This window comes from Euleptes europaea, chromosome 2, assembly GCF_029931775.1.
Source record: "Euleptes europaea isolate rEulEur1 chromosome 2, rEulEur1.hap1, whole genome shotgun sequence".
Lineage (NCBI taxonomy): Eukaryota > Metazoa > Chordata > Lepidosauria > Squamata > Sphaerodactylidae > Euleptes > Euleptes europaea.
In genome coordinates, this window is record NC_079313.1 from 104,800,492 (window position 1) to 104,816,611 (window position 16,120).

Sequence of the window (16,120 nt, forward strand, 5' to 3'; positions counted from 1 at the left end):
TTCTTTCTTAGCTGAAGAAAATGGCCAACTCCTCTCCCCATCTTCTATTGCGTTTGAATTACCCCAAGTTTGGGTGACTTAAATTTTTGTTCACTTTCACTCCACGTATCCCCTCCAAGTTAAGCTGAGATTTTGTCACATCATTCTAGGTGAAAAACCTGATTGAAGAAATGGCTGCTTTGGATGAGGTCATTGCTAAGCTGACCAAGGAAAAGAAGGCGCTGCAGGAGGCCCACCAGCAAGCTCTGGATGACCTTCAGGCTGAGGAGGACAAAGTCAACACCCTAACCAAGGCCAAAGTCAAGCTGGAGCAGCAAGTAGATGATGTGAGTCAAAGGATGAAAAGGTCTGAGATGGCTGAGAAAAATATTAAGGCATTCATGACAAATGGCAGAAGAGCCTGCTAAAACCATCTTACCCAGTCATAACATCTCCATGTTGACTTGTATGATAGTGCAACAAAGAGAGGTTGAATTACAAATACTCAGCTAGGAGTACTGGGCTAATACATGCGTTGCAATCCCATACTCCTTCAAAGCTTCAGCTTGGAGATCAACAAGACTGTGCTTCCTATATTAAACAAAAGAACATTGTTGGAGGGTATCACTTTGTGAACTTGGTTGAGGAAGGCGATGAGATGGGGGAAATGAGGTGGCAGAACATGTAGTATCATATTTCATATCCAATCCTCCATTTTTTGTTAACTCCAGCTGGAAAGTTCGTTAGAACAAGAAAAGAAGATACGAATGGATCTGGAAAGGGCAAAGCGCAAGCTAGAAGGTGATCTGAAGCTGACTCAGGAATCTGTGATGGATTTGGAGAACGACAAGCAGCAGCTGGAGGAGAAACTCAAAAAGTGAGTGTGCAGGTCATGGAAATCTGTACCATCAAATCAAATTGGGTTTTGCAGTCTCTGCCACCTTCTTGATAGCACTCTAATGACAAAGACAGAACAACAACCGGATGTTGTACGGTTCTATTCTGGAATTTCTCAGGAGTACTTATAGACCAAGAAAGATGTTTTGTCTTACTGTAGTTCCTTGGCAAGCAAGCACATAAAAATACAAAGGTCTTCAGAGACCCCATGGAGATTATGTCCCATTGATGCCATGAGACTTAATACTATCACCCTTTAGATTTTCACCCTCTTGTATCTTGCTCTCCACCATGCTCAGCTGGAATTCTCAGTTACTTGAGTGGGTATAGGAAGGCTATGAAATGACATTGCAACCAGCAGGCACCCGTTATAGCTTCAGAACTCTTATGGACGAAAAACAATGGCAGGAGGAGAATATGTCTTTCTCTGTGGCCCTCCCCTGAAGTCAAGTAGTTACTACATTGCTCAAGAGATTAGATACTGTGTTTTGGATCCAAATTAGTGTGAGTGGAGTGAAGCTTGCAGAATAGAATTTTCTGTGTTCTCCTTCCCACTGTAGTTAACCGAGTCACCTCAAGTTCTGCTCCTGGTGGTCAGGGGACCTTCACAAACAACATGAGATACAAAGTAGGCGGTCTGCAGTGGCAGGGGCGAGTTGGCATAAATGGGCCTCCTCCTTTGGCAACAGAAATGCTGTTGCATTATATAAAGTCCATTTATGCCAACCCCATGACACATGATCACAAGAGGCTGTCTTATACTGAATCAGACTATTGGTCCATTAAGACACCAGTATTAATTACTCTGGCTGGTGGAGGCTCCAAGGTTTCAAGATGAGGTTTTTTGAATCACCTACCACCCAATCCATTTAAATGGACATGCCAGAGATTGAACCTGGGACCTTCTGCATGCCAAGAAGATGCTCTGCTACTGAGCCACAGCCCATCTTCAACAGGGTACAGAACTGGGTTATCTCATAAGCCAAAAGCACATTTTAAAAAACCCTTTTACATTGTTCAGCAATCATTGTAAAAACAATCCTTTCTTATTCTTCCAGGAGTGAAAATTACCAAGAATTCCATAGCATGTCTAACCATAGGTTTTCTTCTTCACAGGAAAGACTTTGAAATGAACCAGTTAAATTCAAGAATTGAAGATGAGCAGGTCCTTGCAACACAACTGCAGAAGAAAATTAAAGAACTCCAGGTAAAGTTAACAGGGCTGTTCAAAGACTACTAGTAGACTAACCTTATTTTGATCACTTCACAAATGATGGGCTGAAAAAAAATGGTTTTATAGTACTGCGTGCTTTATAGTTCAGGTACACAAAACACAGTGAATATTCACTGTAGCCTTAGAGGAATATCCAGAGGCCCTACTGGAAAGTAGATGCTTCTGACCACTTGGAGATCTGGAAGCTCAGGAAGATGCGGAAAGAATCTGACAGTTCCCGCCTTCCTTTGTCTACCCACAGGCCCGCATCGAGGAGCTAGAGGAGGAACTGGAGGCGGAGCGAGCTGCCAGGGCCAAGGTTGAGAAGCAGCGGGCAGAGGTGGCGCATGAGCTGGAGGAGCTGAGCGAGAGGCTAGAAGAGGCAGGTGGTGCCACAGCCTGTCAGATAGAACTCAACAAGAAACGAGAAGCAGAGTTCCTGAAGCTGCGCAGGGACCTGGAGGAGGCCACGCTGCAGCATGAGTCGACGACTGCCGCTCTGCGCAAGAAGCACGCAGACTCCGTGGCTGAACTGGGGGAGCAGATCGACAACTTGCAGCGGGTCAAGCAGAAGCTGGAGAAGGAGAAGAGCGAGTTAAAGATGGAGGTGGACGATCTGTCGTCCAACATTGACTACCTCACCAAGAACAAGGTGAATGGTTGAGTTATGGCAGAGTACCGATGCTACTTTTATACACAAATGTGTCAGAGATGAAGTGCAGGAGTGAGCTTTCATGTGCAGGGTGGAGTATGTCATGCATGAGATTAGACTACTGTCTTCCCCACAGCTGGCTCAGTGCCGCAACTTTAAAAGAGAAGTGGGATGAGGGGTGATGTCCCACATGCAAACGTTACTAGCTAAAATATTGTCGAAGGCTTTCACGGTCAGAGTTCATTGGTTCTTGTGGGTTATCCAGACTGTGTAACCGTGGTCTTGGAATTTTCTTTCCTGACGTTTCGCCAGCAGCTGTGGCAGGCATCTTCAGAGGAGTAACACTCCTCCTTCAGAGGAGAGACACTGTCCTTCAGTGTTACTCCTCTGAAGATACCTGCCACAGCTGCTGGCAAAACGTCAGGAAAGAAAATACCAAGACCACGGCTACACAGCCCGGATAACCCACAAGAACGAGTTACTAGCTAACATGCACCACAGCTGCTGTTTCAACCTATACCCGCCCATGCTGAACCAAGTAGGCCCTAGACTGCTGTTGCTTGTACTAACAGGACTAGCATGGCATGCCATAGTCTCTACAGGTTTCTCTTTTGGAATCAGCTGGCGTGCCAGTGCAACATAAACTGTGTGGATTCTGTTCAGATGAAGATAAGATACACAATGTGGTGTTAGGTGGAGAATTTGGCATCTTTTGAATTTTGGCTTTCGTTTTCTAGAAAACAAGTTTCTCACTCTGATAGCTACAAACTCAGCATGTGACCAAAGCCTGATGAATTCTCAGAACTGTTTTCTTGGCCATTGCAGGCAAATGCTGAAAAACTGTGTCGAACATACGAGGATCAGCTGAGCGAAACCAAATCAAAGCTGGATGAACTTCAGCGGCAGTTGGCTGAAGTGAGCACCCAGCGTGGGAGGCTGCAGACTGAAAATGGTACATTGTGCAAATCCGTTACCGGCCGAAAGAGTTGCTGATAGGTGACAAGGTTCTCTGGTCCATTGGAGCGCTTACCCTTTATTACATCCATGTTGTATTGCTCCAATAAAAGATCAGTCCAGTTAAGCAGCCTTGTTATCTGACAAAGATATGTGTTCTTTCTTATGCAAGAAAAACTACATGCTTACAAAGACGCACAAAAGAGCTGAATATTTAGGCTGGTTGACCATTCTTAGCAGAAGCTATGGAATCAGGGCATCTAGAATATGAACATAAAATATACTGATTCTAGTACCCGCTCAGCTGTGAGGTCTTGGGAAAGTTACTACGTCCTGACTACTTCACAGAGGTGATGTAAAATGATACATAATAGAGAAAAGGATTATGAAGCACTTTTAGCTAAACAGGCTATAAGAATACGTAATGATGCAGTTGACAGCATACCCCTGGCACCCATGTCAGCTGCAGCAACAATGCCATTTTGCGAAGAGAAACCTTGGTTGTAGAAATTAAATCAAAAGAGTTTCCGTCTAGACATTAGGAAGAATTTTCTAACAGAGCGGTTCCTCAGTGGAACAGGCTTCCTTGAGAGGTGGTGTGCTCCTTCCCTGGAGGTTTTTAAGAAGCTAGATGGCCATCTGTCAGCAATGCTGATTCTATGACCTTAAGCAGATGATGAGAGGGAGGGCATCTTGGCCATCTTCTGGGCATGGAGTAGGTGTCACTGGGGATGTGGGGGGAGAGGTAGTTGTGAATTTCCTGCATTGTGAAGGGGGTTGGACTAGATGACCCATGTGGTCCCTTCCAACTCTATGATTCTATGAAATCTACAGCTAATGTTCTTTGCCATCCAAACTGTACAACAAGCATTGGGGGTAATGGCTGGGGATCATCTAGAACCTTTGGGTTCTTTCTCACTGATATGGCAGTCTTTGTGTGGGGGAAGGGGGCAGTTTTTTCCTTTTGAAGATAGAGAGATCCCATGCAATCTGTCCTGTGGGGAATAGAAGTACTATGGAAAATATGACTGAATCTGAATTACAGCTGGTAATTCAGGTATGGCACATAAAGCTGAAGACTAATTGGCTCAAATCTGTGGCTCATTTGAACGCAGGATACATCAACAACATTTGCAACCTTTGTTGAAAATGGGTGCAGTCACAGTGCCATTTCCTGTATTATATCAAGATCATTATCCCTTACCTTGTCCTCACTGGTAACCTTTGAACAAGATACATTCTTTGTTGAACTTGTTGTTTGGGATGACGCTTACATGATGAAAACATATGAGTTTTACCATGAACAAATTTCACTGAATCTTGGGCTTTTTGCTAAATTAGGAGAACTCAGCCGACTTCTTGAAGAGAAGGAGTCTTTTATCAACCAGCTGAGTCGGGGCAAGACCTCCTTCACACAGACCATTGAGGAACTCAAAAGACAACTAGAAGAGGAGACCAAGGTGAGTGTTTATATGAATGAGGCCATTACAGCTACAGCTGAGGGAAGTAGGCCTTAAATTGGGTTGATATTCACCAGGGCTCAATTCCACAATCTACCAACCTAGAACGTTTGAAGTATGTATAAAGAGAAGTATCTCTGAACATACACAGAGCGCTCTTTCTGCAACTCTAAAAAATCACAGCTCTAACTCTTAGGATGAAGGAGCTTTCAGGGCACATGGCTTGGGCTGTGGATTGAATTGAGCTCTGGGCCTGGAGCATTCCCATACAGATAATATTGCACCTTCAGGGAAAATATATTTAAAAAATAAGTATTGTTTAAATAACATGAAAAAAACCAAAACTGCTAAAATGACTAGAATGGGAAAGACTTTGCTTTTTAATAGGGAACTGAAAGTAGCCTTGATTATTCTCTGTGTGGTTATCAAAGCAATGATTTCAAGTTCATCTTTGATGGGGTCAAAGACAGGGAAGTTGTTTCGTGTTGGCATACTAGTGGATGGTCCATTTGTGGAATGAGTGGGGATCTGTTAGTGTTTTCGGGCCTGCTTAGCCTGTCTTGATCTCCCAGAGCACCTGCTTGGATACCTGTGCTCGGTCCTCTCGAACAGTGTCCATAAAGATACCATTCAGACTAAACAGCTCCTCCTACCTACGGTTTGCATACTGTACATATTCATGGCTTAGAGGGCAGCCATATTCGTAGATAGTCATGGCTATCTATGTCCCTGTGAAAAAACATTTGTCAAGATCTAGTTGAATGTTTTAGACAGCCAGAGAAACATGAATCACTCCGATAGCTTAAGCCTTGCTTTAACGTTAACCTTTTTAATTTCAACTTTCTAGTCCAAAAATGCTTTGGCTCATGCTTTACAAGCATCCCGCCATGACTGTGATCTTCTGAGAGAGCAGTATGAGGAGGAAGTGGAAGCCAAGGGAGAACTGCAGCGGTCTCTGTCGAAGGCCAACGCTGAAGTGGCCCAGTGGAGGACCAAATATGAAACGGATGCCATCCAGAGAACAGAGGAGTTAGAAGAAGCTAAGTAAGGCCCTGTGACAGTCATTCCTGTGAAATAAAATTATGTGGCACCAGGACCAAAGCACCTTTGCTCATGTTTGGCATTCTAATTGTGTCCAAAGGCATCTTTCGGTTATAAGAAATAGCAAAGAGTTAGTGTGCTGTAGCGGTTAGAGCAGGGATCTCCACCATGGTGCCTGCCATCGTTTTAAAAAGTGGGTGAGGCCAGGTTGGGTTTTTACTTAGCAAGGCTTCTGATTGCCCATTGGGGATTTGATTGGCTGTGCTGATTGTTAAAAATCTTCCTTTGGCAGCAGCTACCACCACAGCACAAGGATCTTCACTGTGTGACTGAAGGGTAGCTGTGGCAGCCAGTTTGTGGCTGTCTCCATCTCCTGCAGCAGTGAATTTGTGGCAGCCATTTTGTGGTGGCACTGTGCCAGAACTTCATAGGTGCCTGCAGGCTCATAAAGGTTGGGGACCCCTGGGTTAGAGTATTGGACTAAGATCTAGGACAGGTCAGTTCCAGGTTTGTGTGGGCCTTGGGTGATAGAATATAACTGGACTCCCTTTCCCCTTTTGTACAACCCCCCTTTGCCTTTAACCACACCCTTTCCATTTTGCGTCTCTCCTTTGGCTCTCTTTTTTCCTTCAGCCACTCCCTTTTCCATTTCAATTTGCTGTATCTGGTAAAGAGACCATACAAAAATTTGCATTCTTAGTTATTTTTATTACTTTGTATAAAGCTGGAGAGAAGAAAATATGCCTTCCATTATTTTATTTGGAGCACTATTCAATGACATTGGCATCATTTGTGTAAAAGCAATATAAATATTGTTTTGGAGGAACCTTCGTCTAAGAAAAATGTCTCCTCTCTCATCACTGCAAGTGAGGAGTAGGGATGCCAGCCTTTGTCTGCTTCCTCAAGTTCAAGTTCTTGTTAGTAACTTCCAAAATTCAGGCTTAATGTAGCAGTAACACTGATGAAGATTGTTTGGTAACATAAAAGTGCAAAGAATTGTAGGAGGTGGTTTTGTTTCATGTCCTACAAGTGCATGGCCGTAGCTGTTTCCTGGACCCTTTGCAGGAAGAAGCTGGCCATTCGGCTCCAGGAGGCTGAGGAGGCTGTGGAAGCAGCGCATGCCAAGTGCTCGTCACTGGAGAAGACCAAGCACCGTCTGCAGACAGAGATCGAGGACCTGTCCATTGACTTGGAGAGAGCCAACTCTGCTGCGGCTGCTTTGGACAAGAAGCAGCGCAATTTTGACCGTATCATCTCCGAGTGGAAGCAGAAATACGAGGAGACTCAGGCCGAGCTGGAGTCCTCTCAGAAGGAGTCCCGCAGCCTGAGCACGGAGCTCTTCAAGCTCAAGAATGCCTATGAGGAGTCCCTGGAAAATCTAGAGACCCTCAAGCGCGAGAACAAGAACCTGCAAGGTACTCTCTCTGTGTGTGTCTTCTTTGACTGTATCAAGTGTAGGGTTGCCAGGTCCCTCTTTGAAACCGGCGGGAAGTTTTTGGTGCAGAGTCTGAAGAGGGAGGGGAGGGACTTCAGTGCCATAGAGTCCAATTGCCAAAGTCATCATTTTCTCCAGGTGAACTAATCTCTGTCAGCTGGGGAGATCAGTTGTAATAGCAGGAGATCTCCAGCTACTACCTGGAGTTTGGCAACCTTAATCAAGTGTTACTACTGTGCACAAATGCCATTTCTTGTTTCAAAAGGCAATACCCTTAATGCTGCAGGATAGATTTGACCATGGGAACTCAAGAGCTAAAGGGAGAGGCTAAGCGGAATTCCCAGTGGGAAGAGGCCAGTAGGAGAGGCTTCATTATTCTGAATAACCTTTGCTCTCCTCAATGGCAGAAGCAGAATAAATTATCAAAAATAAGTACATATATATTCATTTGTATACTTTGTAGAGGCTGAATAGATCAGGTTTTCTTAGCCCAGGATTTTGATTTTCTTAGTACAGAATATACAGATTTTCAAGAACTGTGGTAATTTAGACTGGGCTTATAGTTATTTGCCTAGCCCCCCATGTGATTAAAAATTGCTCGCATACAACCTGGCAAAGAAAACGTGAACACTGGAAGAAAGCTGATTTATTTGCTTTTATGCTCAATGTATCCAGCTGCCTATATAATGTTTGTGGGGAAGGGGACAAATGAACATTTTTGGGCTAACATCTTTGCAGGGCTGGCATGAATAGATTCTCTGAACAGCCAGTACAATGTACAATACCCTCTTGTTTTGTGCATGGTTGTGTACTTAAGTCATACCAGTTGAATACATTCAGGAAATGTTTAGAGTTTTGTTGGAGATAAGCATTATATCATGTCTTGTTTGCCCCGATTTTCTTCTGAGACATTTTCAGCCATTACATTTGACCATGCGATGGGAAGAATGTGCTACATGTGACCTTTCTGATAAGCACAATTGCCATTTTGTCTGGGGCAACATGTGTATTTTCTGCTTTGGTATACTCGGAGCAGAACCCTGGAACATATACGTGTTTGCCCATCAAGCAATAAGGGTGATTGTGCATATCAGGAGGATCACATGTAGCATGTTTTCCTCATGCACGTAATCAATTGTACTAATGGAAAAGGACTTTAGTCCCTTTGGTATATGCATTTTGTATGAATCAAAAAGGACATGTGAATACCAATGTATACAAATAAAAAAGGGCTGAGATCAGTCATGCAGGTGACCATTCAGTTGTTTGACATGTACCATGATTAATCCGTAATATGCTTGAAAATAATGAAAGGCACTCTGACCGCGGAGCTTAGCCTTTTAACAGTAAGGGCACTTGCTGGTATGGCTGGCTTGTTGCAGGTTGAGTGGCAAAGCCTGTGGTGAAAGTGTGGCAAATATAAATAATCCCTTGAGGTAACTGAGGCCAATCGGACTACAAATAAACCTGTAACTCCTGCCCCCCCCCTCTCCCCAACCAGAGGAGATCACTGATTTGACGGATCAGATCAGCATGAGTGGCAAAACCATCCATGAGCTAGAAAAGCTGAAGAAAGGCCTGGAGAATGAAAAGAATGAGATCCAGGCTGCTCTGGAGGAGGCTGAGGTGAGTTTCTAATTTTTGGGGAAAAGCTGGATGGAGCTGTGGCCACCCAACTAGGCCTAGGACAGAGTCCACTTCACATCCTGATGGAAGTGGCAGAGATTTGGGCTAGCAAAAGGAACAGGGTTGCCAGCTCTGGGTTGGGAAATACCTGGAGATTTTTGGGGCAGAGCCTGAGGAGGGTGGGGTTTGGGGGGAGGGGAAGGGACTTCAATGCCATGGAGTCCAATTGCCAAAGCGGCCATTTTCTCCAGGTGAACTGATCTCTATCAGCTGGAGATCAGTTGTAATAGCAGGAGATCTCCAGCCAGTACCTGGAGGTTGGCCTCCCTAAAAAGGAAAGGGCTTGCATAAGCTGAGAAAATACAAGAAATGGTGAAGGATTGCCAGCTTCCTCTAGTGTTGATGAAGGGGGCACAGTTAGTGAACTTAGAAACAGCATCCTTTTTTCTATGCAGCTCTTTAGCCAATCTTCTCTCTCTTTTCCATCCACACCATCCATCTCCTCTTGCTGTTGATTCTGGCTGTATTCCAGCCTTGAGTCTCGGCAGATGGAACTCCAGAGAGGAAGCAGGCAGCCTACTTAGCTCTACAGCGGCATCTAGTGGTCAGAAAAGGGCATTCTAAACTACCATATGCCCCCAAAACCCCTAAGGTTCCAGAAATCCTAGAGAACACCAGGTTCCTAATCTTCAGTCACCCTCGTTTCATCAAACCTAAACTCATCGGGAAGGGAGCAGAACCTCCAGTGTGTCTGTCACTAAATGCTACGTCTCTTTCCGTTTACAGGGGGCCCTGGAGCATGAGGAGAGCAAGACTCTTCGCATCCAGTTAGAGCTGTCCCAAATCAAGGCTGACGTCGATAGGAAACTGGCAGAGAAGGATGAAGAATTTGAAAACCTGAGGTAGGAACTGGACATATTGGGTGGGCTCCTGAATAAAGCCAGCAACCCCTAGAGGGCCAACTAGCAATGAAGAGCGTGTCGATGGGGGTGTCCTGCTGCCTTCTCAGCAAGCATAGAGTAAATCTGTTAGCACGGGCATGGGTGACCCAACAAAATCATCAGTGTCACACTTATGAGTCAAGTGCCCCCACCCCCGACCTTTCTTTACTGTTACAGGCGAAACCACCAGAGGGCCATGGACTCCATGCAGGCCTCGCTAGATGCAGAAGCCAAAGCCAGAAATGAGGCCATCAGGCTGCGGAAGAAAATGGAGGGAGACTTGAATGAGATGGAGATACAGCTGAGCCATGCCAACCGCCAGGCTGCTGAGTCTCAGAAACTGGTGCGGCAACTCCAGGCCCAAATGAAGGTCAGTCCTGACCCATGCTCAGATGGGGCCTTGTTCTCACTGGGCCTGCTAGAACTTCCTGTATCAGTCCACGCAGTTCTGTTTGTGGGAAAAGGCTCCACTCATTCAGGGAATGGATCTCGAGCAGGCCTGTTATCCAAGTAAGCCTTAAAGGCAGCCTTTCCTCTTTCTCTAGGCTGCTTCCAGGTGTTGTCTGTTTCTTCTGCACAAGTGACTCTTTTTCTTGGTGCTCCTGACAGGACTTGCAGGTAGAACTGGATGATACCCTGCGTCATAACGACGACCTGAAGGAGCAGGCAGCTGCCTTGGAAAGGCGCAACAACCTGATGCTGGCCGAAGTGGAGGAGTTGCGTGCAGCTCTGGAGCAGGCTGAACGTGGAAGGAAGTTGGCTGAGCAGGAGTTACTAGAGGCCACTGAGAGAGTCAATCTGCTGCACTCCCAGGTGAGACTGAAGACCAGTTTACGAGGAAGGTAGTATCCGCAAACCCTCAAGGGGGTGAATCAGAGGCTGAAACACGGCCAGTGATCCTGGCCAAACTGAAGGTCTCTCGCTGCATCATGCTCTCTCTCTCTCATAAGATAATGCTAAATGATCAGGTAAGCAATAGGAAGGTTACTGTCTCTTTGGGGTGACTTCCAAAGGTCCACAGAGTAACTCTGTCAATTGCATCAAGTGCTGCTGATTGCATTGCGCTGTGCTGTTACGACATACGTGAGGGTTGCCAATCTCCACGTACTAGCTGGAGATCTTCTGCTATTACAACTGTTCTTCAGCTGACAGAGATCAGTTCACCTGGAGAAAATGGCCACTTTGGCAATTGGACTCTATGGCATTGAAGTCCCTCCCCTCCCCAAACCCTGCCCTCTTCAGGCTCCGCCCCAAAAATCTCCAGGTAATTCCCAACCCTAATATACTGGCTGGCAACCCTAATATACGTGGAATGGCCTGATGAACAGAGGTGGACCCCCTTGTTTGCTGGCAGAAAAACAGCTTGTTGAAAATTCAGCTCCCTGCTTGCCACTGGTGAGCAGAACATGAGCCAAACCGGCAAAATATTGCAAGCATCCCTGGTTTGTTGTACTAAAAGAGTGACTCCACACATTGCATGACAGAGTGTCCTCTGCTGGTTGGTATCTGTTACTTGAGCATCTGCTCAGCTTTTCTCATATCAGCCAAGCACCTCGTGCCCCCTTCCCTTTGCTGTGTCCCAGCAGCCTGTCTTGATGGGTCTAATTGTTCACTCTCCTTTTCTCTCCCAGAACACAGGCCTAATTAACCAGAAGAAGAAGATGGAGGCAGACATTTCCCAGCTAAGCACTGAGGTGGAGGAGGCCGTGCAGGAATGTCGGAATGCAGAAGAGAAGGCCAAAAAAGCGATTACTGATGTAAGGGACCAGAAGTGGGCGGGCATCCTCCAAAAAGAGCAGTGTGCATGTGTGGCAAAGGCTACAGTTATCTCTAACAGATTCCTAGATGAGCAATGAATCAAACTCCACACACACACACCCTTTTGCTTTGTGTACCTTGATAAGTGGGTATTTGGTGAATATCTGATATTTAACATCAACATTTGACACCCACTGATTTTTGTAGCAGCGATCAACATCTGATAGTATACAAAATCTAGGGGCCGTAGGGGCCGTCTCTGACACACAAGTCAACATTTGACATTAGCTGACAGGTGACACAGAGCATTAGTCTACATTTGACAGTCAGTATTTTATTTGACGTGTGCTGGCAGACATTATCCGATAGCTGGACAGCTAACTAATTGTGGAAAGATGCCACTGAACTGGCAAAAGTCAGAGGTCAAATTTTGATGGCAAAGTGATTCTGACATTCAGATGATGTTGAGTTGGAGGCTTAACTTTTGATAGCAAACTCTGAATGGGGGTGCAAAGGTTCACAACTTTGTCTCACTTTAGTGTTTAACCAGAAATCCTTGAAACAAACAGGGTAGCAGCCCTGCCTAGATATAGCTGGCTGTTTATTCCTTCTTCACCAGGGCACCTCTCTGCAATGATTGGCCAGGGTTGGCCTTACCTCATTTCTCCTCTAGGCTATTGTCTGTTGTAGGAGGACTAACTAGCATTGAAATAGAGGGAAGAGGATTTACTTTTCCAGCATTGTCTTGGCGCACATGCTTATGGGTTTTAGAGAAGGAGGTTGGGGTGGGGAACCTCTTTACTATAGGGAGAGAAGATCTAGGCAAAGTGTATGGGAGCAGTAAGGCAAGAGCAAATGGGGTTTAAGCTGTAGCATATCAGACACTGATACAGTTACGGCATCATATATGTAGAAGCCTACCAAAACATAGGGCCAAACTGGTTAGGCGAAGTGGAGCTGAAAGATGAGGGTTCAGTATGAGGGTGGTGGTGGCATTGCAAAAATGAAGGACCTGTGATGGGCTGGTTGGATGGATAATAAAGACTCAAGTACTGTTCTTCAGCAAACCGTGCTTGCCACTTCCACGTGCGGCCAAGCAGTATTAGCATCCTCTAGACCAGAGGTTCCCAAACTTTTTGAGTCATGGAGCACTTTTCAGGAGAGAAATTTGTCATGGAGCACTAATTTTCATCTAGCACCTATATACTAAACCAAATGACAGTAGTGTTTGTCTTTCCAATCTCTTCATGGAGCACTAGGAGATGTTTTACGGAGCACAGTTTGGGAACCTCTACTCTAGACCAGGGATGTCAAACATAAGGCCTGCTGGCCTGATTCGGTCCCTTGAGAGCTTTTATCTGGCCCACAAGCCAGCCAAGGCCACCCCCCCACACACACACCCAATCGGGTGGCAAGGCATGGCCCGGCCCGACCAAAAGGACATTAATGTCATATCTGGCTCTCTTAACAATTGAGTTCAACATCCCTGCTCTAGACTATCCTAGCAAGTCTGATTACAGGAGAAGTTAGCAGGACTATCCAAAGCCTCACAATTAGCCACAATTTGTGCTACCAGGCAGCCATGATGGCAGAAGAACTGAAGAAGGAGCAAGACACCAGTGCCCACCTGGAGCGGATGAAGAAGAATATGGAGCAGACCATCAAGGACCTGCAGATGCGCCTGGACGAGGCTGAGCAGATTGCCCTCAAAGGAGGCAAGAAGCAGATCCAGAAACTGGAGGCCAGGGTGAGTGAGTATGAGATGGATGGCATGGCGGCGATGTCTGTCGTCACTTTCTCATGCAGCAGGGGGTCATAAGGCCTCTATGCCCATTAGGCTAGAAGCAGGAAGGATTGACTTAGCAAACATTTGTGTACAGCCCACTTTCAAGCCTGCTAGACCATTGCTGTCAGCATGGTCCTCTCTCAATAGCAGAACTTTTCTCAATAGCACCAACTGGCTGCCACACAATTTGAGGCTGCCCATGCAGTTGTCTTATTTCAGTTGCTCACTGGGGCTTGAGGACTCCTGATGTTCTAAGCTCCCCAAAGCTTCATTTTCATAACAAGGCCGAATATGTTCTGTACAGCCATACTCCAGGCTCAGACACTGAATTCTAGGGTCTTATTCCCCACCCTTGTAGAGAATGGCTTGAACATCAAATGAAATGGACTGAAATGAAAGCCAGCTTCTGAGATTTAACTTGACCTGCTCACGTTGCCTTGACTTTCTTCTGCTCACATTTGTCCCCAGTCCTGCAATTTTCCCCAGAGGAAAATATGACGGTATTCCGAGTAAAGGAACTATAGTGTACTACATTGACACTGAGGTCACTTACACAGAGGTTTCTTCCCTGGCTTGGATGTTGCTGGGAAGCAGGGTTTTCCCATCACTTCCCACTGCACTGCTCTGCCGTCATGCACCTCCTGGGCTTCTCCATCTTTCCTGCTATCTTTCCCAACCCTGCTTTACTGCAATATTTCAGGAATGACTGGAGCAAAGCCAGGGTGGCCCCCATGCAGATGGGAAAGTTCAGATCTGCCCTGTCCTGCTCACATTGGTGCCATTTTCCATGCCCCAGCGCCCTGCGATGGTCATCTCCTCCCCACTGGCCACCACAGGGCCTTTTTGTTGTTGTAATCTTCAGTTGACATATTAAAGCACTGTAATTATTATAACAATAGAGCAGGTTCTTTGAATGCCCAGCTTTTATTAATAAAAAGTGAGTATCTGGTCCTTGTAAAAATGATATATATATTTACTTTTTTTTTTTTTTTAAGGTGATAGCTGGGAATTCAGAGATCCACATAGACCAGTTGTTATAACACTATAACAATATGTCAATTGCTGATTTAAGAAAACCCTGGAAAAGCCCCTGATGGCACAGATGGGGGCAATGTCCACCATGGTGACTGAGTCAGGGAAAGTGTGAGGAAACATGCTGAATGGTAGCTCCTTTGCTACTGGGTCATATCAGCAGCTGCTGCAGCCATGGGAAAACCACATAAGCCCATCCCTGTGTAGAAAACATCTGAGTGAAAGCATCCAAGAGACAAAAGCCTCAGACCCAAAGTTCCAGTGGAAGGTGGTAGCCTAGGACAGTCCCCTGTATCTCCTTCATGGTAAAGGCCCACAAACCATATTCATGGATTCTTACTGGCTCGTGCAGTGTGGCAATTGGATCTTTCATCCTAGATCTGCAAGCCAGAAAGAAGAAAAAAACTTACCTCCTTATTTTTTTTCCTTTTCAGGTGCGAGAACTAGAAGGAGAGTTAGATGTAGAACAGAAGAAGTATGCGGAGACTCAGAAGGGTATTCGCAAATATGAACGCAAGATCAAGGAATTGACTTACCAGGTATGGCCGCTACTTCAGCTCTTTCTCATCAGTTCCTATCTATTAACAGCACTCGTCAACGCCCTTGTTCCTGCATCATGTTGATCAAAGGGAAGACCTAGGATATGGGCTGACTTGGCTTGCCCACATTGCACATCTGTGTACTGTATCCATGCATAGTGCCCTAGGAAGGAATGGGCGGGGAAAGAGAGATAAAGGAAAAGTACTACAGGAAGAGTGGAAGAAGAGAGTTGCTGAGTTTCACAAGGCACCTTCTGCTGATCCAGGAGACAGACATGGGGTGCTCCTAGAGAAAAAAGGGAGAGCAGAAAACAGCATGTTTATTCTGTGGAAAGTGAAGCTGTCATGTATAGAATGGAGTTGAGAGTACACTGAAGCTGAGCCAACTGAGCCCTAACGATTACTTTTTCAGACTGAAGAGGATAGAAAGAACCTGGCACGCATGCAGGAGCTGATTGACAAGTTACAGAGCAAAGTCAAGAGCTACAAGCGCCAGTTTGAGGAAGCAGTAAGTATAACTCTATGTGGGCAAGCCTCTTTCCCAAGGCAGGAAGAACCAGGCTCTGCTCATAGACCTCTTTGGCCCTGCAAGGATCATGAATGACACTTTTAATCATCAGATAGTCTTTAATGGGCCCACTCACGGCTGTTCAGATAGGACAGCATTCAGGGCAAGTCTTCTCAAACTGGGCATAAGCTCATCTATCGATGCTCAGATAGCACAATGATGTTTCACCACCACCCATAGTCCTTTGCCATATGCCTGGCAGAGCCAACATTTGGCACAGTGGTTTCCTCTCTGAACAT

General features: G+C 45.7%; 1 protein-coding gene across 2 annotated transcripts in view; it reads left to right on the forward strand.

Annotated features, from left to right (window-relative positions):
• Window positions 1-16,120, forward strand: part of MYH7B (myosin heavy chain 7B) — a 57,871-nt gene that overhangs the window by 40,870 nt on the left and 881 nt on the right. For both annotated transcript variants that reach the window (XM_056844984.1, XM_056844983.1), the window contains exons 25-40: window positions 150-326; window positions 711-856; window positions 1,993-2,083; window positions 2,352-2,741; window positions 3,567-3,693; window positions 5,037-5,155; window positions 6,003-6,199; window positions 7,262-7,611; window positions 9,133-9,257; window positions 10,044-10,159; window positions 10,376-10,568; window positions 10,808-11,011; window positions 11,830-11,955; window positions 13,533-13,703; window positions 15,209-15,313; window positions 15,726-15,821. In XM_056844984.1, coding sequence (XP_056700962.1) covers window positions 150-326; window positions 711-856; window positions 1,993-2,083; window positions 2,352-2,741; window positions 3,567-3,693; window positions 5,037-5,155; window positions 6,003-6,199; window positions 7,262-7,611; window positions 9,133-9,257; window positions 10,044-10,159; window positions 10,376-10,568; window positions 10,808-11,011; window positions 11,830-11,955; window positions 13,533-13,703; window positions 15,209-15,313; window positions 15,726-15,821 — 2,733 coding nt within the window. The remainder of the gene's footprint in view (window positions 1-149; window positions 327-710; window positions 857-1,992; window positions 2,084-2,351; window positions 2,742-3,566; window positions 3,694-5,036; window positions 5,156-6,002; window positions 6,200-7,261; window positions 7,612-9,132; window positions 9,258-10,043; window positions 10,160-10,375; window positions 10,569-10,807; window positions 11,012-11,829; window positions 11,956-13,532; window positions 13,704-15,208; window positions 15,314-15,725; window positions 15,822-16,120) is intronic.